Genomic DNA, 21986 nt, shown 5'->3' with positions numbered 1-21986 from the left:
TGTTTGGAGGGGGCAGGAGCCTTAGTCCATGTCCAGATGCTCCTGGGTGGGAAATGAGTCTTTTTTCCTGGGGAAATCATCTCTCTGCCCTGGGCTCACTAGAAGGGGCTCCAGAGCCCTGAACCCCTAAACATTTTGGTGTCCTGCTCTTTCTGTCTCATAGCTGTGTCCCAGGATGCAGACTAGTTCATGAGGACTGAACTGGGGACCAACTCCAAAATAACAATAATAACAAATACTCATTAAGTACTTCCTGTGTGCCAGGTTCAGGTCTAAGTGAGTTAATTATTCAATGTTCTCAACAACCGTTTGAAGTAAGTAGTGTGTTATAACCTTCACTTTCCATGTCATTCATGAGAGGCACAGAGTGTGTAAGGGAATTGCCGGGGTCCCATAAAAGGGACACAGCTGGTATTGAACCCAGGATGTCTGGCTTCTGAGTCTGCTTGCTTAACTCCCATGCTAACTGTCTCCAGCATGGCACCATGACCGTGGTCCTTCCATTCTTACTTTCTGACTCAAGGCCATTCTTACTTTCTGACTCATTCTTGTCCCTTTTACCCTTGTGGCAACTTAGCTTGAAGGTTTTGCAGCCCTCCTCTGTTTTGACTGGGGCCCTATGAGTTTATTTGCACAGTTCAATGTGCATTTGGTTTCAGGGAGCTGAGGGAGACTGTCTTGTTCCTTCCAGCCCTGGACAGTGTCTTATCTCTTTTCTAGTGTCCAACTTTTCCTGCAGAGAGGTGAGGTGATTGTTATGAAGAGGCCAAGAGCTTGAAAGGTCTTGCCTTCCTTTAGATGGTAGAGACTTTCCATTCTACAGAGCATAGCAGGCAAACCACTCAACTGGCTTTTTGTAGAGCTAAGGAATGAATGTCCCTGATTATATGGAAAACCATCTAGCATCTTTACTCTAAAGGAAGGCGACAAAACAAGTGGAGTTTCTGATGGGGCAGACAGCTACAATCATATTTGTCATAAAATATCAGACCCATATCCCGAAACATTTATTTCAACTCAAAGCTTCTACATGGAGATAGATGAACATGGGGCTTTGCTATGTCAGGTGACAAAATGAGAAAAGTGGGCTGCCTGGGGGCCCTATATGAGGGAGTGGGGCTGGGTAAACTGAAAGCCCCACGACCTACCTCAAGGGGCAGCTGCTGGTCAGTTCTTGCCAACTGTTGCCAATGTGGGCCCAGTATTACTTGTATTACTTGGTGTTCAGATTTTTTTAAAACCCGGATTTTAATGGAAATTTCCCCAATTTTTAGATGTCAGCTAGTCCAAGTTGAACACACACACACACAAAAGCCCATTGCCTGGCCAGCTGTGGTGCATGGGTCATTATTTTTTGATATTTGTACTGTGGCCTCGGACAGCATACTATGCCCTGGGCAGACACTTGTCTCATGTGTTGTGTTTGGATATTGACTCTCTTTCCTGATGGAAGGAAGGAAGGTAGGTCTGGGAGGGCAGCATGTATCTTGCTCCCTGTCGTGCCCCTGGCACCCATCCAGATACCCGGCATTCAGTAGGCTAAGTGTCTGCCAGGTGAGAAACCAGAGCAGAACCTCATCCTCCTCGTGCTGGTCTCCCCAGGTGCCATCTTTCTACAACATCAGCCAGATGGGTGTGCTGCTGGCTGGGGTTGGCACCCAGGCCTTCTACAGCATGGATCGCAGGGACCTCTTGCAGGTCCTGAGGAGTACTGTGTCCTTGCATGTGTCCGACTTGTCGCCTGCCCAGAAGCAAGGTGTCCTCAGGAAGGTGAGATGAAGGCATTGGGTCCTCAGCCATGTGGCTCACAGAGCATGAGGTTTTGGGGTTTTGTGAATGTGCTATGATTTTGGGCCATTGACTTGACTCAGGGCTGGGGTTAGCCCAGCCTTTGATGAGGGTGTGTTCTGAACCTTCCCCTGATGGTCACCCTCCTTCTTTTCTAGAAAGAGGGTGATGCTACATTCCCCTTCCTTCCTTCCTTCCTTCCTTCCTTCCTTCCTTCCTTCCTTCCTTCCTTCCAGATTTATTTATTTATTTTAGAGACAGAGAGATCATGAGTGGGAAGGGCAGAGGGAAAGGGAGAGAGAATCTCAAGCAGACTCCCCACTGAGCCTGATGGGGGGCTTGATAACATGACCCTGAGATCAGGACCTGAGCCGAAACCAAGAGTCGGACAGTTAACCGACTGCACCACCCAGGCGCCCCAAGGATCACGCTATATTTCTTCCCAGACCCCGGTACTTTCCTTAGCCAGTTGACTCTGGAAGACTTTTCTTAAATTAGGTTTCTTGATATGATAATGTTTTGAAAGTTTGTTTTTCAAATCTCAAAATGAATCCTGAAGTTCACCGAGTGCTTCTGAAAGCTCCTTCCATGATCTGAAGTCACACCTATGTTCCTTTCTCACTTGGCATCCTATTTTCTCAGACCTACTGCATCCAGTTGCAAAATCTGTTAAGAAACCAAACCCAAGGAGTTTGGTTTAAAATACCAAACCCAAGGAGTTTGGTTTAAAACACCAACACCTTGCATATAGCAATAGCACGTCTGGTTAAAATAGTGTGGATTCTGGGAAGAGATGGACTTGTGCTTGAATCTTATCAACTTTCAACCAATTACTTATTAAGCCTCAGTTTTCTTACCTGCAAAATAGGGAGTAAGGATAGTCCCCCACCTTATAGGGCTGCTGAGCAGATATGGTGGATTTTACAGCCTCTGAAAGCACTGACACAGTGCCTGACTCATACCCAAAGTTCAGTGGACCTTCTACAAGGTGGTAATTATGTTTATCCTCACTCTTGGCAGATGATCGAAGCAGGAGATCCTGCCTCAGGCATTGTGGAAATACGAGGGGCTTTCTTTAAGGAGGTGTCTCTCTTCGATTTACGAAGGGAACCTGGATTTAACACTGCAGTCCTAAAAGAAAAGGAGCTTCGGAGGAGTCAGGTATGACCACTAAGGATTCTGACGCCAGTTTGGAGGTGTGTATGTTGGGGGGAGTGGGTTCCCCACACCAACAAAGAATTCTCTGACATCAGTTGGTTGTCATACAATTCAACTCAATTCTGACACCATCTACCTGGTGATGGCATAAGATCCCACAGGTAAGAGTTCAGGCTTACAATCCTACACTCCACGCCCCTCAACTTCAGAAGCCAGTCACAAGTCCTCGTTGTCCCCTGTGCTTCTGACCTACCAGCTGTAGATCGAGGGTTCCAGTGACTGCACTGCCCCCACTTTGGTTAGACTAACTTGGTTGAGCGGCTCACAGAACTCAAAGAAAACATTTCCCTTACTAGATCATCAGTTTGTTATAAAAGGATATAACCCAGGAACAGCCAGAGGCAAGAGATGCATGGGGCAAGGTGTGGGGAATGGGTACAGAGCTTCTGTGGCCTCTCCAGATGCACCACTCTCCCAGCACCTACACCCGTTCACCAACTGGAAAATCTCTGAACCAGGTGCTTTTGGGTTTTTATGGAGGCTTCATCATGTAAGCATGCTTGATGAAATCATTGGCCATTGGTGACTGATTCAGCATCCAGCCCCTCTCCCCTCCCTGGAGGTCGGGAGTGGGACTGAAAGTTCCAACCCTCCAGTCACAGGTTTGGTTCTTCCAGCAACATCCCTCCACCCTCAGGTGCTTTCCAAAAGTCATTCATTAACATAAGAGGCCTTGATTGCTCTCCTCACGTAGGAAATTCCCAGGGTTTTAGGAGCTGGTGCCAGAAACGAGGATAAAACCAAACGTAGGTTTCTTACTGTAAATCACAATGTCACAACCACGATGTCCAGATCACTCCTGGATTTCTGACTCTCTGCTTTGTGGGAAAGTCCTGTTTTAAGGTTAATTTGGTAAAAGAAATTTATTTCTGTGTGATTACACTCAGGGGGCAGAACAGTGTAGTGTTAAGTTGGACAAGACCTGAGCATGAATTTGGGTGCTGCTATTTATTAACTTTGGGGGAGCTATGTCTCACTCAGCCTCAGTTTTCTCTGTGAAATGGGGATAATTTCTTTTTAAAATTATTTATTTATTTATTTTAGAGAAAGAGAGAATGCACACCTGCAGGGATGGGATGCGGGGGGCAGAGGGAGAGAGAGACAGAGAATCTTAGCGATGGGGAAGACTAGGTCCCAGAACTTGATCCTGTGCCTCAGGAAATGTCTGGGGCCGCACATAGAGCTTCCAGAACTTACCTCCCTAGCTGTTCCTTTCTCCTGGGCCTGGCTGCCACGTCACAGATGCCTCTGCCTAATGCTGGCTCATAATTTATTCTGTTTGGGGAATTACGTTCAAAGTTTCAGAGTCTATAAAATAGATGAATGTCATACTTGATCGCATATGCAAGTTAGGTGTTCTGTAAAATTACATTCCTTAAAACAAATGGCTCCCCTGTCTACTAGGTATTGTTCTTCTAGAGTGCCCATCTGGGAGGGTTGGAGGGGAGCGTGTGCTGCAAGCAGGAGTAACTTTATTGATGGTACTTTCTAGCCTGTCCTGGTCTATTCATCCATCTCTTCTGCTTTTGCTTCCTGGGAGCTAGCAGGTGGGCATGGACATAGGGGCTATGGAGGGTCCTCAACTGGTCAGCAGCTTCACAAAGCATAGAAAAAAACCCTCCAGCCCTGCGGCCCAACAACTTTGCTTCTCATTCGTGTTCTAGAGCATAGGGGATCCTCCAGGTGTGTGAGCATGCGTTCTGCAATCACTCTGACACCGGTTCAGATCCGAGCTCTACCACCTAGCGATTGTGTAGGCCTGAGTAAATAATATAACCTGACCCCATACCGTGCTCATCATGGTGAGTAAATAAGTGAGTGCTCCATCCATGTCAGCAAACCATTCTCTTCCCTCAGGCCTTGTTCCTGTATGAGCTTCTGTCAAAGTCGACCAGAAGGCCAGAGGAGCTCCTGAGGTAGGCAAGTATACTCAGCCTGGGGACTGACAAGCCCTTTGGAGCCTAATTTCCAGGAAGGAGAGTTGGACAGTCCAGTCTATAGCCTGTGCCCCATCAGACCTGCCTTTTCTTGCCCCTTCTTTCCTCTCCCACCCTACCCCCTTCTTCTCCTGGGTCCCTTGTTCTGTTTTCCAGCACAGGGCAGCTGGTCAAAGGTGTGACGTGCTCCCACATAGATGCCATGAGTGCGGACTCCTTTCTGGCCCATTTCCACCATTTTGAGAACAACCTCTCCCTGCTGTCACCGTATCAGGTACCATTACAGCACGTTCGAACTTCTGATTCTCTCTCCCTGCCCCAATCGTGGGCCTGAATTGGCTGTGGTGGCTTAAGATATCTGTGCTGGAATTATTCCCATGCAAATGATGATGATGTGGGGCCAAATGTTGAGCCAGGTTTTCTCCAGTTTCTTTTTTTAAAAGCTCCAGATACCCCAGTCAGTCAGAGCTTCACCAGATTGGTTATTCTAAACTCAGATCTGAACCTTAAAATCCAGTTATAGGGTACACCGTTTGGCAGGTCCGTAATTATGTTCTGAGACTGAAGGTCATTCCCTCCTTCCTGTCCTTTCCAGAGGTAGTCTGGAATGGGAGCAGTACTTTAATAAGAGTATTTTCTTCTTCATCTAATACTTCATTTTCCAAATGGTTAGGGAGACTCTTTATCCCCTTGGGGAGACCAGAGGCAGAAACTGACTTTTCACTGGATCTAAGTAAGGAAAATCGGGCCTTGGGAACAGCGTTTGGACTTGGGAGTCTAAACTTTTGGTGGTACAGAGTCCTGAGAGGGTGAGCAGGCAGATACACGAGGCATCTGCCCGACTTTGGTCTGGTGTTTGTAGATACGAATGAAAAGTTTCCAAATAATGAATTTTCTCCCCAAGAGCCAGGAAGTAAGAGTAAAGCCTGGCGTATAATCCTTTGAGGTCGTTCGAGGAAGAGGCAAAATTCTCACAAAGCCCCGTCATTCCCTTGCATTCAGTCAGTGGTTCTCAAATTCGAGTATCAGCACTGCCTGGAACACTGCAGTGGTTTGATGGGTATTAAGGTTCAGTTTTGCTAGACGAGTAAATTCTAGAAATCTGCTATGCCACACAGAGCCTATCACGAACAATGTGGTATTGTGTACTTCAGAATTTGTTAAGAGGGTCCCTCGCATGTTAAGTAGATGTTACCACAAAAACAAAAAGGAACAAAGGAAACTCTGGGAGGTGTTGGCTGTGTCTATTACCTTGATTGTGTGATGGTATCACGGGTGTTTGCATATGTCCAAACTCATCAAAGTGTACGCATTATCCGTGCAGGTCTTTGCATATCAATATACCTCAATTAAGCTGTTAAAAAAAAACACAGATGAAAAAAAGCAACACACATTGCAGAGCCTCACTTGCAATTTCTGGGGTAAAGCCTGATAATTGACATTTCTAACGGTTCCCTGGTGAGAACTATTGAGCTGTATTAAAAGACTTGCCCAGGCAGGGAGGAAAGCAAATTATTTTGGTAATAATTTGGCGTGGTGGTCTTCTTTATACTCATCAAACGGATCCAATGGGTGGGTCAGTTTCCTCTTTGAGGAGGACCTCCATGTTCAAGGAAGAAGAATTGTTCCAGCAAAGCTCCTTACCTAGAGTCCTTCAATTCTCAGGACCTTCAAATACCAGTGAATTAGAAAATTTGCCTTTGTTGTTTACACTTTTGTGGAAAACACATTAATTATTATTAAAGAATAAAACAATATAGAGAGAGTAAAATTTCCCCAAATTTCCCCTGGAGCAGTGATTCTCGGAGGATTATTTGGCCATCTCTGGAGACACTTTTGGTTGTCATGCCTGGGGGAGACGCAGCTAGTGAGTAGAGGCCAGCGATGCTTCTCACTTCCTACAATGCAGAGAACAGCCCCACAACAAAGGGTTGTCCAACCCAGAATCTCAAAGATGCTGAGATTGAGAGTCCCTCTTTTCTTTTTCTTTCTTTCTTTCTTTTTTTTTTTTTTAGATTTTATTTATTTATTTGAGAGAGAGAAAGAGAGAGGAAAGAGGGAGTGCTCTAGTGGTGGGGCGGAGCAGAGGGACAGGCAGACTCCCCACTGAGCGGGGCTCCATCTGGGACCCTGAGATGATTCCCTGAGCCAAAGTCAGATGCTTTCCCGACTGAGCAACCCAGGCACCCCGAGAGTCTCTCTTAAGGTAAACCACCAGGAAAAGTTTGCTATCGACTTTGAAAGTTTTTTTTTTTGTGTATATAAAACATATTTACTTGTAATTTAAAAAAACACAAATGAGTTCATACTATATGCATTGTTCTGTTTAACTTTAACAGAGGCGTGTATATATATATAAAATAGGACATGGCCATCATTCCATGTTAGTAGATATAAATCTACCTTATTGAAACAAAATAATGCGGGGCGCCTGGGTGGCGCAGTCGTTAAGCGTCTGCCTTCGGCTCAGGGCGTGATCCCGGCGTTCTGGGATCGAGCCCCACATCGGGCTCCTCCGCTATGAGCCTGCTTCTTCCTCTCCCACTCCCCCTGCTTGTGTTCCCTCTCTCGCTGGCTGTCTCTATCTCTGTCAAATAAATAAATAAAATCTTTAAAAAAAAATAATGCATAGCTTTCAGCTGTATGGATATACCATGATTTATCTAACCAATCCCAAACCAAGGGACAGTGAAGTTCTATCTCTATTAAAAGGTAAACATAGGCATATTAAAAATTTTAAGAGTATTTCTGAGCAAAAATTGGGATCAGGCAGCACTGAACAGGAAGTGGTTCGGAGGGCTCTGGTGAGGGGAAAAGACGTATAAGAGAAGGTGCAGATGTGGAGAAGGAAATCATTTGGCTATAGCTTAAAGCCTGGTTGGCTCTGGGTGATTGGTTGTTATCAGTGTTTTGATTTCATAACCTTGAGGCATTTATAGACTTCAATTTTGCTTGCATAGGGTGCCGTGTCATTAGGGCCGCTTCAGTCTAACGGCCTCCTTGTTTAATTAATTTCACATCTCACTTTCTTGTAGTTATACACAAAACAAGGTGAACATTCTCAGACTTAAATTTTTGTGTTCACCCTCTGATCGCCTCAGTGTCCTCAGCCCTAAACTGGGCACAGTGGTACCTACATTGCACGGTGTTCCATTAAATAATAAGTAAACATATACAGAGCACTTAGGGCAGTGCCTCGCCCAGAGAAAGCACAGTCTCTGTTTGCTCTTATGATTATTGGACTAAACTCCTAGAACTGCTTTAATCTTTCAGGTTAATTGTTTGGCGTGGAAATACTGGGAGGTCTCCAGATCCTCTATGCCATCTTTCCTCTTGGCTGCGCTCCCGTAAGTGAACATTGGCTCCCCTCTCTGGCCCAACAGTGAGACTGATGGGAATTATTCAAGTCATCTCACCCGCGGGTTTTTGTGAGGAACCAGAGACAGAGTGGAGAGTGCCTTCCAGATTTAAGCCCTTGTGAACCAGGATTTAAATTCTGAGCCCCACATCGATATTTCAGACAGAATCTCTTGCTTTTTTTTTTTTTTCCTCCTATTATTTAAAAACCAAAACCAAAGCAATCCAAGCCTGAGTGAGTGCCGGTGAGGCAGGTCCCATCTGGGCTGGCCTCCCAGCTGTGCCCAGGCTCCAGGGTGATCAAAGCTGATGTGAATCGTGGGGATTTCTCCTGGTATATGTGGGCTTTCAGGCCTGGGAGGGGGAGCCCTGCTTTTCAAACACAGTCCGGATACTCTTTTTCTCTTTATTTCGCTCTTCCTTCTCTTGCTGTTACTTGTCTTCATTTATTCAAAAAATATTCACTGAATGCTTACTATGTCCTAGTTCTCAAAGATAATTTATTTTCCCCTTATAAGAGCTTATAGTCTCTGGGAGGGGAATACAAGCATGAAACCAATTATAATGTCACATTGGTATTTGGTTGAAAGTGATAAAGTCTTAACTCAAAACTGGCTTAGGCAAGAAAAGGCAATTTTGGTTCAGGTAACTAGAAAGTCCAGGGATGGACTTCAGGCGTGGCTGGATCCAGGGGCTCAGTGGTCAGCCATCTATGTCTTTTTGGCCCTGCTCTCTTTTGTAGGCTTCTATGTCAGGCAGCTTCTTTCTCTGTGGTGGTCTCTGGCAGATGCAAGTTCATATCTTCCTGGTTAAAAGACTTTTTCTTCTCATCCTCATTAAGTTGTGGGTTTGACTGGGTTTGTGGGTGATGGATAACTCTGGCTTAGTTTGGTATTGTGCCCCTGGAGCTGGGAGTGAAGTGGGGTCCACCCCAAACCACAAGGATTTCAAGTGAAGAGGGTGATTCTCCAAAAAAGCCCTGTGCTGTTACCATGGGAAAGGGGACAGGTACAGGGCACAGACGGGGCCTGACTCCTTCAGACTTGAGAGTTGGAGGAGACTAAACTAAAGCTCAGAGAAAGAGCTGGGATTTCAGAGTTTGAGACGGACACTCCAGGGGCACAAGGGATGTTTGGTTGAGCAGTAGGCAAGGGAAGCGAAGGGTGTGTATCTGCAGAGTAGCTGGGAGACAGAATGCCAGAGAGGTAAGGCACAGTCAAATCAGGGAAGGGTTGTGTGACACAATGAAGTGTTTCACCTGTATTCTGGGCACAGATCCTCAGATCTATATTTCAGAGAGATCTTTACCTCTGTCCACATAGCGTTCAGAATGCAGGGGGCCTGGCCAGAAGGAGGGAGACATGAAAGCTTATTTCTAGAGCCTGGACCATGGCATGGCTGTCTCCTTCCACTTATCCACGTCTCAGCTTAAATACCTGTGTCTTAGAACAGGCTCCCCAGCTGTCCTCACCATCATTCTCCATTGCAGAGTCATTTTGTTTTCTTCCTTTATTTATCACTGGCTGAAATGGCCTGTTTTATTCACCAGTTTCTGTTGTCTTTCCCCTACTAGAATGAAGCATCCTGAGAGCAGGGACCTGCCCCTCATGCCATGTTCATGGTTGTAGCTGGTGCCCAGTACCATGACTGGCATGCAGCAGATATTTGCTGAATGAATGAAGAGATAAATCAGATAGCAGTACTGTGAATGGAGAGGCAAGAACAGATTTGAGTTAATATGAAGCTGGTAGCAATGACACATTTGGGGATAGAGGGAAAAAGACACCGGGGATGGCATAGAGGAGGAAGAACATGTAGAATTTGGTTTTGGTACAGTCTAGAGGTCATGATGTGTAGGCCATGTGGGTCTAAAGCAGTCTTTCTCAACCTTTGTTTCATTATTGCCTCCCTAAAGGGAACGATTTAATTTCTCCTGATGAGAGAATTCCAGGAGTAAGATTTTGTTGAATAGTGTTGAGCTTTAATGGGTCACAAATCATGTAATAACTAAGATTTTTTTCTTTTTTTGTTCCCTCTCTCTACCTGAACCAGTTTTTCCCCCTAGGGGGCCATATTGCCTCTGTTAAGAATACATGGTTGGGGTGGGGGGGGGGCTCTGGCCTGGCGATGCCAGAATCAGGTGTCATTTCTCTTATTTTTTCTTGCTCTCTCCTTGTCTGTCTTTCTCACTTTCTATTTTATTCTCTCTCTTATCTCTTACTTCTACTTTTTCTTTCTTTGTCTTCATCTCCCCTCAACCAGTCGATCAGTCAACATATGTTTATGGAGACCCCATTCTCTGATCAGTGCTACTGGGGAGTGGAAGAGAGTCATGATGGAAGTCGGCTTCCTGCCTGTAGAAGAGGGGCATGATGGGAAGTCTGCCCCCCCCCCAGAAGAGCGGCATGATGGGAAGTCTGTTTTCCCGCCCGCTGAAGAGGGGCATGCTGGGTGCTCCCTCCCAAGAGGAGCCACGACATCACTGGGGAAAACAAACATTTAAAGAACAGCCCTGGGATAAGCTCTTGTGCATGTGGAGGCTGATTTCAGGGGCAAATGCAGAGCAACCATTGTTTTCCTCCTCTCATTCTCCCGTCTCTTTCCAGGGCTCGCTATCTGGCTTCTGTCCCGGCTTCCCAGTGCGTGCCGTTTTTGATCAGCTTGGGGAAGAGTCAGTTGGACTCCTTGGTTTTAGATTCCCACAAAAAGAATTCAGTCCTTAGGAAGGTACAGCAGTGCCTGGTAAGGAAACTCGCTGGACGACACTTTCCCTGATGTGCCTTCCTCTTTGGGTGTCTGTGGCCATGCTGGGGCGCCCTCAGGGAATCTGGCTGGGACCTTGAGCTTGTGGTGATGGCCAGAAGTCTGACTTGTGGGTCTCAAAGCTGACCCTGGGACCCTGAGTGGGACAGTCTTGGCCATTGGTTCTGAGGACTGCCATCCTGGGGCTTGAATGATGGGAGGCTGCTCTGGGGGACTAGAAAGATCACAGTACAGAGTTTGGGATCTAGGCCGGCCTCTGGCAGTGATTCGTTATGTGGCTTCCGGCAAGTCATTTCCCTTCATGAGCCTCAATCTTCTCATCCCTAAAATAGGTATAAGAGCACTTCCTGCACAGAGTTGTCGAGGGCATGAAATGGGCAATATATTGTTCAATGCCAAGGCCCAAAGGGCACACTATCTGAGTGTGAATCCTAGCCTTGCCACAGGCTGGCAGTTTCTTTATCTTGAAAAAGTGGGTGATATTAGTACTTACTCTAACAATTACTTTGTAGATGAAGATTAAGACCTGTAAACTCTTAGAACACTGCCTGGCATGTATTAAACACTCAGATTGTTACCTACTTTCGTCATTTGGGGAAAGAGCTTTAGAGGCTTTCAAGTCCTGTACAGATTTTGAGGTGCTGTTTTTATTCTTGCTCTGGTATTATTAGCATGGTTATTGAACTCTGGGGTATCCTCAGAGCAATGGTACCAACGATGACGTCAGTCCTCATTTATCGAGCGTTTACCACGTGCCAAGTCTTCTGCCCACACCAGCTCCCTGGTGGAGCCTACTAGACTTCCGAGGCTTGCCTCCCTGGTGTAAAATCAGACCCCATGATGTCTCTTCTAGTCCGTGGTAGGGTGGGTGATTCAGGTCCTGGAACCTTTATGAGGTTGGGGATCAGGATGTGTTGTTGAGGGGTCATGACCTTGAGCCCTGCTGGATCTTCCCATCAGCTCCACTTGTTGGTTTCAGAACAACTCCATTGCTGATGAGTACGCGGTAGACATCATGGGGAAACTGCTCTGCCACTTGCCAGCAGCCGTCCTCCACCGCGGGGTCTCCGCCCGGGCCTGGGCCACAGCCCTGCATGGGCTCAGAGTCTGCCCAGACCTCAGCCCAGAGCAGAAGGCTGCGGTGAGGCTCAGGCTCCTGGAACAGCATGGGTGAGGAGGTGCTGGGCTTGGCCCTGGGCGGGGGTCAGGGGGCAGGGGGACAGAGAACTGTTCTTTCTCCTGTAGAGTCTTCTGAAGTTGGGGCAGGTATTTGAGTAGGACCTAGGCATCAGTCAGCGGTTAAACAGCAAACGTTTCTGGAGTAATTACTGTGTCCCAGGCACATAGGACATAGACTTGGAAGGCCAACTCCTTGGGCTAAAATTTTGTGTATATCTTCTATTGTCTATGTGACCTGGGGAAAGCTACTTAATCTTTTTGTGCTTTAATTTCTACATTTGTAGTGTGGGGCCCGTAATGGAAGAGGAGGGGGAGGAAGGACAGGCTGTGATGTAAGTGACAGAAATTCAACAATTCAAGCTAAAAAAGAAGTGGGAATTTATTGAGTTCAAAACAGAATGTAATGGAAAACTCCAGGAGTATGCTTCAGACATGACTGGGTCCAGAGGACTGATGTTGTCAGGAATCTGCTCCACCCATCCCTCAGCTCTTTGTTCCTTGGTGTGGCCTCTATTCTCTCCACTTGGTAATGGGAACAACTTCCAATATTCTCTTTATTGCTAGAGATACCAGGAGAAAGAGGGCTTCTCTAGTAGTTCCAACAAAATTCCCAAGGGCAACTTGGTGTCCTGTATGTGATAGCTTGCATCACGTGCTTGTTCTCTTGGTCGGGGAAATGGGACTTGTCCAGGCATGAAGTTGGTCTGTTCCTGCAAGGAAAGGATGCTGGAACACAGGGACAACAGCATAGTGTTTCAGTTGACTGCTTATCGTCTCTTTCTAGACTCCCCCAGAACTGGACGGCTGAAACTATGAAGGACTTGGGACCCTTTCTAGTACTTTTTTCAGGAGACGAATTAAGCTCTGTTGCCACAAAGGTACCTCTGTGTTCCATCTTTGGAAGGCTGAAGGGGTTTGAAGGGAAGAGAAAGTGTGGTCAGTTATATATCCCGTTGGGTTTACTGCCTGTTTGCTTTCTGGAACCTTCCTCCCTGCCTCAAAGGGCTCAGATGTTTCCAGCTCTGCTCCAGGATGCCCAAGTTTTGGGAAAAGAGAGTGAGGCAACAGTGAAACCAACTCTGGGCTTTTCACATGGCCCTTTGGGCAGACGTGCCCAGACTGGGAGGTGTAGGTCAGTTACCGCCCTGCTATCTGTGTACTTCCCACATGCATGCCTGTTTGAGGGCTAACACCCAGCACTGCCATATACACATGCACACATCTGTCCAGTGTGTGCATCACATGTGCAAACACATTTAATCCAAAACCATATCCTTATGGAGTGTTGCTGTTGGGCACACACTTTGCTTGGAGCAACTCTCCAAAAGTTAGATGGCATAGGCCCAAGAGCTGTGCCAAACAAGCACAAATTTGTCATCTTTTTGCTGTATAATAAAGCGACATGATCTCATTGGCATGCAACAATAAGCATTAATTTCTTGCGGATTGGTCTGTGGGTCACCAGGACCGCTCTGCTTCCAGGGTCTGCTTCTGAGGCTCCGGCTACCTTCTTCTCACCATGAAGGTCTGAAACTCCAGAAGACAGAGCACCAAAGTGCAATTTTCTTTAAGGCCTACACTGGGAAACGGCACACTGTCATTCTCCATTGGCCAAAGCAAGTCAATGACCAAGCTCAACCTCAGTGGGGCAGGAAGTCGTCTCCTTCATGCAGAAGTGGAGGGTGGGGGCGGGGCGCCTGGGTGGCACAGCGGTTAAGTGTCTGCCTTCGGCTCAGGGCGTGATCCCGGCGTAATGGGATCGAGCCCCACATCAGGCTCCTCTGTTATGAGCCTGCTTCTTCCTCTCCCACTCCCCCCGCTTGTGTTCCCTCTTTTGCTGGCTGTCTCTCTCTCTCTGTCAAATAAATAAATAAAATCTTTAAAAAAAAAAAAAAAGAAGTGGAGGGTGGGGAGGGAGTAAATGTTTGCTGGGCACGACTCAGGGGGACTGCAAGGCACGTCCACACACTCATCCCTGTACGTGTGCGTGCAAGACATACGTTGTCATACGTGCTCAGAAGAACCTGAACACACAGCCTGTCACCCAGGTTCACACACAGCACGCATTCCGGTGTCCAGTCATGGTAAAATCATCTCCTGGGGTGTCCGTATAGTCATAAGTAGCAGGTGCATATATATGATATACTTATCTAATCTTCCAAAGATCAGTTTTTAAATGGAAAAAGTTTTATCTCAGTACGGTTAAATCTCAGAAACACAGTGCAGGGTTAAAAAAGGTGAGTTGCTAAAGAATATGTACAGGAGGATCCTAAATAAATAAATACTAGTTAAATTTTTTTCACTGTGAAAATACTTTAATGGTTTTTTTTCACTACAAAAATGCTTTAATGGCGGTGGGTTTTTTTTTTTCACCATGAAAATAGTTACATTAATTTTAAGCACATGCAGAAACGGTGCAGATGTAAGTCAAGCTTAGAAGTGCGTGAGAATGGTTAATGCCAAATTCAGGGTGCTGGTTACTTCTGGGGAAGGAAGGAGACCAAAGAGGGAGGGGAAGGACCTATCAATTATATTTGTGATGTTTTATTTCCTAAGTTAGGTTGTGGGTACATGGGTGTTGTGTTGTATTATTCTCTCTCCTTTTTTTTTTTTCGATGACTGAAATATTTAATAAGACAAGTAATACATGCTCCTGGTTAAGAAATTTCAACTATACCAGAAGCTATAGGATGACAGCCTGTTCCCCCCCACCCCCTACTTCTAGGTCCCTACCCTATCTCCCCAGAGGCAATCACTCTTCCCAGATTCTTGGGCACCATTTCAGAAAAATCCTCCTCCTGCTTATATATGTTCTTCCCTTAAAAAATACAGAATGGAAAGTACCGTTCACTCTGCTGTGCATTTTGCTTTTTAGAAGTTAAGTGTGTCTCTTGTGAGTTGCGTGTGACCTCAGTGGCACGTGACCATCACTGGAGAGATTCTAAAAGGACACCTGCATGGCCCCACCCCAGGCCAATGGCCTTAGAATCTCCGGGGTGGAGCCTGGGTGTCTGGCGATTTCCCAGGTGCTTGTCACCTACAGCCAGGATGGAGAACTACTGGGTTAGAGTGGGACTTTAATTCTGAAGGTTAGAATAGAAAGAGGACCTATTATAACCTGAGGCGCTTTCTCTTTGGACGGAGTGGGACCCAGTGATGCATAGCTGTGTGAGTGAGTTTGATAAATGCCCTGGACTCGTGGTTGGGCCTACCAATAATATCCTGGGTCTTGACAAATCGCACTGTTTCTTGATGGGAAATGGCATTGGAAGCTCCCTTGTTGCTAGTCTCCACTCAGAATTAGAGAGAATCCTTTTTTCCTTTTAAAAAAGATTTATTTAATTATTTGAGAGAGAGAGAAAGAACATGAGGGGGCTAGGGGCAGAGGGAGCAGGAGAGAGAGAGAGAGAATCACAAGCAGACTCCCTGCTGAGCACAGAGCCTGATTCCACAACCACAAGATCAAACCTGAATCGAAATCGAGAGTTGTGGATGCTCAACCCACCGAGCCACCCAGGCGCCCCCTCTCTTTCTCCTTGTTCTGATAAATGTAAAGTTTAGGAAAAATTTAAGAATAATACCAGACCCAAACCGGGTAGGCTCACCTACATTTTTTATAGATCTTATCAGGTTGCTCCGGTAATTCTGTACCGCTTAACAGCTCCACAGAAGAATAAGTGTGCCTCTTTACTGCATTTTGCTCAGCATTAAGTGTTATCACTTCATCTTTTTTTTTAGGTATTATCACTTTATTTTTGGCAATCGAATGGGTGAAAAACAGCATAGGCTTGTGCTATTGAACGTTTATTGGATTGCTAATGGGGTTAAGTATTATTTTGTATGATTCTTTGTAGAGACCAAATTAGTTGAGCTGGGTGATAAATTTATATAAGAAGCTTCTATAAAAGAAACACAGCCCCTGAGGGAGTTAAGTGGTATCACAGTTTAAATCTGTGTTCAGTGTGCTTTAACTATTATTTGTTCCTCCTCCTTCCTCTTCTTTCCTGCACACAGTTTCCTGATATCCTTCAGCAGACAGCTGCCAGGCTAGCCGGGACCTTCCCCCCCCAAGAATTCCTGTGGGCTGTCTTTGAATCTGTCCAGAACATGAGTGAGAAGAGCCCCAGCTCTGCCTCCAGCCCCGGTGAGTGTTTCCAGGGTGTCTGAGCCACAGCCATGGCAGTGGTGTTTGGCCTGAGTCCCTGGCATCCAGAGGCTTCCTTTGGTCAGGGGGTTGGATGCAGTGTCTGCAAAGCAGCAGAATGGCAAAAAGTCACAGGCCAAAGAATGACCCCTGTAGTAAAGTGATTTGGAATCACGTCTTGTGCTCTTTACCCAGGCCAGTCAGTTAAATGGTGAACATGTGCAACAAACATTTCAAAAGGGTTGACTTAAGGGTGTAAATGGCTGAGTGGCTATATATTGCAGAGCTGGGGCCAGGCTGGCCCGGTGTGAACCCTGGGTCTATTGCTTACTGGCTGTGGGACTTCGGGTAAGCCCTTTAACCTCTCTGTGCTTCAGTGTTCATCCTCTGTAAGATGCGAGAATGAAAGTCCCTATCTCCTTAGGCTGTTAGGAGGGTTAGTGGATAGAAACCTGTAAGGCTGTTCACAACAGTGCCAGACAATGTAGGAAATGCTCCGTAAGTGTTAGCTATTTTTATGATTTTTGTGCACCCACCGAGCACAGACTTGTGCCAAGCAGGAGGGGACAAGGTTAATCAGACCCAATAATAATTATTATAATAATAGCTGGCAGTCAGTGCTTGCTTTCATTCCTGCAAAAAATAATTATTGAGCACCGACTATGTGGACAAAACAGACAAAAATCCCTATCCTCTTAGGGCTTACTTTCAAGGGGCTGGCGCGTAGGGGCCAGTGCCTGACAATAAATCACACACACAGTAAGTAAAAGACGTAGTATTTTGTGTGATGGTAAGTGCCAAGAAGGAAAACAAAGCAAGTTAAGGAAGGGGTCTGGGAATGGGGGGTGGGGGATTAGAATTTGCAAAGAGAACCGTGGAGGTAGGTTGCACTGAGAAGGGGACGTTTCAGGAAAGCCCCAGGGAGTGTGGGCACGGACTTCATGGACATGCGGTGTTGGAGTCTTCCAGGCAAATGGCAGTGTAACAGGAACGGAAAGGGATGGGACCTGAGGGGCCAGTGTGGCTGGAGTGCACAGGAGACAAGGCCATGTAGGGCCTTATAAAGGAAGCCCTAAGGACTTTGTCTTTGTCTTTGGGTTGGGGGTCTCATGGAGGCACCAAGCAAGGAAGTGTCACAATCCGATTTATGTTTATCTGGGGTGGTCCTCTCTCCACGCGTCTCTGTCCTGTGCTTGCTCCCATTTTCTTGACAAGAAAAGCTGAGGTTTGGAGAGAGATTAAGAGACTTGGCCAAAGTTGCGGAGTGAGCAATGGCTCTTGGATTTGTACCCAGAGCTGGTGGCGATCGCCACTGGCACACGGCAGCCCTCCTGCTCTGTGCGTGCAGGTATGCAACAGTAAGACTCGCCACACTCTGGGGAGGACACTCTGTTACAGCTGCATCGTCCGAGTTTTCTTTAGTGGTTCTGGGTTTTGTTACTGCTATGCTTATAGTAATGAATGGATCAGCAGAATTACTAGTTGGTTTCGTTTTAGTTAATTTGTGTGGCTGTGTTGACTCATTCAACAAATACTTGCTAAACGCCTACCATGTGCCAGGCAGGGACCACAGCAGGGATAAGACCAAGTCCCTGCTGCATGGTATAACTACTTTGTTCCTCTCTAATTCTCTACTGTCACTGGATGCTGTTTTCACTGGAAAGTGGGGGAGTCTAAGAAGGATGTGTCTTTTGTGGTATAGATGCTTGAGGACCACACGCGGCGACTTCGATCTAGTCTGCTTTCACCTCTTGACTGCAGTCCAGTGAGTTGCCACCGAGAGGCTGTGAGAAGGGAGTGGCCACAGGGCTTGGGGATGCCCGGGCTCAGGTGGTGAGTCTGTGTCCTCAGGGGTGGACAGCTGCCTTGACAGGAAAGCCAGGATTGCTCTTCAGACAAGGAGCCTCATTTGTAGTGTTGATGATGTTAACTGGTTTGGCCAGGTGAAGTTCAACTTAGTCAAAGACTGAAATGGATGGGCTTCTCTTGTTGGGAAGGAAAATGCCCATTTCTCCTCTTTCCCAGAAAGTGGGAAGGCCATAGCCTCCACAATGGCACATCATTCTCCCTTCCCACTCTTAAAGATTTTGTTTGAGAGATATGGGGGGAGTGCACACAAGTGGGGTGGAGAGGCAGAGGGAGAGGCAGACTCCCCACTGAGCAGGGAGCCTGACTCCCAAGCCAAAGGCAGACAGACGCTTAACCGACTGAGCCACCCAGGCATCCCACCCTTACCACAGTTAGATAGAAGTGCTCCTTCCTCGTAATTCTGGAAGCCTTACCTCTGGGTTGCAGACAAATGCATGAGGTGGCAGCTGCTGGTAACATAACTAATAAAAATAGCTTGCTAGTATTGAGTGCTTACTGTATACCTGACATTGTTCTAAGTGTTTCTTATATAATAATACATTTAATCCTTCCAAAAATTTGATGAGATAATTTTATCCTCATTTTATTGATGAGGGAACTGAGTCAGAGAAGGGCTAAATAGCTTTGGATTTCAATCTGAAGCCAGAACTGTTCACCACCAGCTCCCCCTCCCCTCCAGGCAATTTGGAACCCCAATATAATGTTGCAGAGTTCCTACTGTGTGCATGTGGCCGTGCAAAAAATTGGCATTTCCATGATTTTGTTACCAGGTAATTAGCAAGAAGTGGCAGAAGTGGGATTCAAGCTGCTCCCCGCGTCCCTGCTCTCAATGTCTATGCCACGCTGCCTCTCATGAATAAATCCATCTGGACAAGGAGGTTACTCATTCCAGTAAAAACTAACATTCCCTGAAGCTCTCTTTCCTCTGTTCCTCCCCATTCTTGAGGTTGCCATGGAGTCATGGCTCCTTCTTCTGGTGACATCTTCAAGTTGGCAGAAGCCAATGCCTGCTGGGCCCCTGAGGACCTGCTCTGCATGGAGGAACACACGTTTACCAGGCATGTGGAGCTTCTGGGGGCCGTCAGGGGTTTCAGCCCACCTCAGCTGATGACCCTAAAGGAGAAGGCAGTACAGGTAAAGCCCACCTCAGGGAGGGAGCATTCAACAGAGAAGAAAGCCCAGCACGACGGTCCCAGCACTGCTGCACGTAGAGCCCAGCTCAGGGAGTTCTCACGTGTGTTGTCCCATTGCAATTTCTCTGTATCAACTCCATGCCATAGGTATGCTCTCCACATCTGAGAAATTTCTAGTGCCTCCCTCTCAGGGCTGTGGCAGAGAACGGAGATGTGTCTTGGCATCTCATGGACACTCAGTGAAAAGTTCTGTGGATGTTCTCTGGTTCCTCTGACTGAGACGGTTTTCAGGAATTGTGCCTTTTCTCTCTCCACTTGGAGAACCTCAGTTGCTGCCTACAGCAGGGTTTCTCAGAATCCATTGCAAATTTGTCTGAAAACATAGCAGGAAGGAGTAAAAAGGGGACTACGAGTCTTTTCCCATCTTTATAAAGTTCCCTTTGAGTGGCTTATTTCAGCCGTTTGGATAGTTGTAGAATATCTGGTTATCCTTGTGGGCTTAGGACATGAAGTTCCTTAAAATTACATTTATAACTCTTTTTTATATAAATGACCCAAGTTTATTGTGGAAAAGTTGGAAAATAATAAACAAGAAAATCTGTCATAATCTACCCAGAGATAAGCACTGTTAAGCATTGTAAAGCACTGGTTTTGGTATATTCACCTGAAGCTCTCCAGACTTCTGTGTATGTGTATAAAATGTATTTTTATATTTCATGCATATATTTCATGTATACTCACACATATATTTGGAAAAAAATAGTATCATGCTCACCCACTCTTCAATAACTTGCTGTCGACACCCAACAGTATAAATGCATATTTTTCCATATCAGAATTATAGATTTATATCAACATTTTAAATAGTTATATAATATTTCATTTTGTGGTTGGTCCTTTTTTTCTGGTCCTTATTTATTTAGCAAATTGGTAGACTTTTAGGTTGCTTATATTTTTTTAATGCCTCAAGGTACATATTTGTACATATTTTGGGGGGCATTTGTCTCATTTTTTACTTAGGCTAAATTCCCAGAGGTGGAATTTTGGGGTCAAAGCATATAAACATCTTAAAAGCTATTACATATAACCAAATTCTCTTCCAAAAAGTATGAACCAATTTATATTCTCAACATAAATAAATGAGGGTATCCTTTACCCCATATCTTTTCAATACCACAAATGATTGTTCTTTTTATTGCTTGTCAATAGGATTGGCTAACATGGTATTCTTTGATTGTTGTTAATGTACAATTTAAAAAATTATGACCAAGGGGCGCCTGGGTGGCACGGCGGTTGAGCGCCTGCCTTCGGCTCAGGGCGTGATCCCGGAGATCCGGGATCGAGCCCCACATCAGGCTCTTCCGCTATGAGCCTGCTTCTTCCTCTCCCACTCCCCCTGCTTGTGTTCTCTCTCTCGCTGGCTGTCTCTATCTCTGTTGAATAAATGAATAAAATCTTTAAAAAAATAATAATAATAAAAAATTATGACCAAGACTGAACTCTTTTCCATGTCTGTTTCTTCTTTTGTGAATTTTTTTTTAAAGATTTTTATTTATTTATCTGACACAGAGAGAGACAGCCAGAGAGAGAGGGAACACAAGCAGGGGGATTGGGAGAGGAAGAAGCAGGCTCCCAGCGGAGCAGGGAACCCGATGCGGGGCTCGATCCCAGCACCCTGGGATGATGCCCTGAGCCGAAGGCAGATGCTTAATGACTGAGCCACCCAGGCGCCCCCTTTTGTGAATTTCTTGTTTATGTCTTTTTTTTTTTTAATCAGTAAAACTTTGTTTCTGTTCTTTCACCACTAATAGAAAACTGGAGGAAGCAAAAATGTTTTGTATTTACAAAGATAAATGGCCTCTTTAGCCAGAAAAAATCAAAACCTCAAACTACAATAAGGAAGATTGTAGCACCCTCCGCCACATCCCCTGAGTTGTCCTTGTCATCTTAGACAAAACCTTAGTCCACTGGCCAGGGACCCTCTCTCTATGTGGCCAAATCAAGATGAGGGCCGAGAAATCAGACCAATAAATTCCCATGATATAAAGTTGTTCTGTTCATGTTGTGTGTGTGTGTATATATATATGCCTATATATACACACACGCATGCACATATATATGTGTGTATGTATATGTATATGTGTATATATGTGTATGTATACGTATATATATATATATATTAGAACAAATGCAGTTGTCTTTTTCTTATTGATTTATAAAAGAACTTTACATATTAAAGAGATTTACCCTATGTTTGTTTAAAATACTGTTAGTAATGGTCAGTCTGATCTAGATTTTTTTTCACTTGAAGGTCTGGGACCTGCCTTCTTACTGGAAAGAATATCATATCGCCTCTCTGGGGCGCATTGCTCTGACTCTTAATGAAAGTGAGCTGGAACAGCTGGATCTCAGCTCCATTGACACCGTGGCTTCCCTAAGCCAGCAGACAGAATGGACCCCAGGACAGGTGGGTAGATGTTGCTTGATCTTTTAAGTATTCCATTTTTGTCTTAATTTTGTGTATATTTTCCTTTATGTCCTTGAACATACAGTATTTATAATAACTGCTTTAAAATCTTGGCTGCTAATTCTGTCATC

The 21986-nt window shown here is 45.6% G+C and overlaps 1 protein-coding gene across 1 annotated transcript in view; it reads left to right on the top strand.

Annotated features, from left to right (window-relative positions):
• The window catches only part of OTOA (otoancorin), a 58613-nt gene that overhangs the window by 21594 nt on the left and 15033 nt on the right, over positions 1–21986 (top strand). The window contains exons 13-23 of the mRNA XM_045776444.2: positions 1603–1770; positions 2809–2949; positions 4864–4922; positions 5100–5217; positions 8217–8290; positions 10907–11042; positions 12043–12233; positions 13027–13120; positions 16257–16386; positions 19202–19389; positions 21700–21855. Of these exons, the coding sequence (XP_045632400.2) occupies positions 1603–1770; positions 2809–2949; positions 4864–4922; positions 5100–5217; positions 8217–8290; positions 10907–11042; positions 12043–12233; positions 13027–13120; positions 16257–16386; positions 19202–19389; positions 21700–21855 (1455 nt within the window). The remainder of the gene's footprint in view (positions 1–1602; positions 1771–2808; positions 2950–4863; positions 4923–5099; positions 5218–8216; positions 8291–10906; positions 11043–12042; positions 12234–13026; positions 13121–16256; positions 16387–19201; positions 19390–21699; positions 21856–21986) is intronic.

Source organism: Ursus americanus, chromosome 2, assembly GCF_024610735.1.
Source record: "Ursus americanus isolate L20-20 chromosome 2, mUrsAme1.1.p, whole genome shotgun sequence".
Classification (NCBI taxonomy): Eukaryota; Metazoa; Chordata; class Mammalia; order Carnivora; family Ursidae; genus Ursus; species Ursus americanus.
The sequence above is the reverse complement of the archived record's forward strand: the minus strand, read 5'-3'. Positions and strand labels throughout refer to the sequence as shown.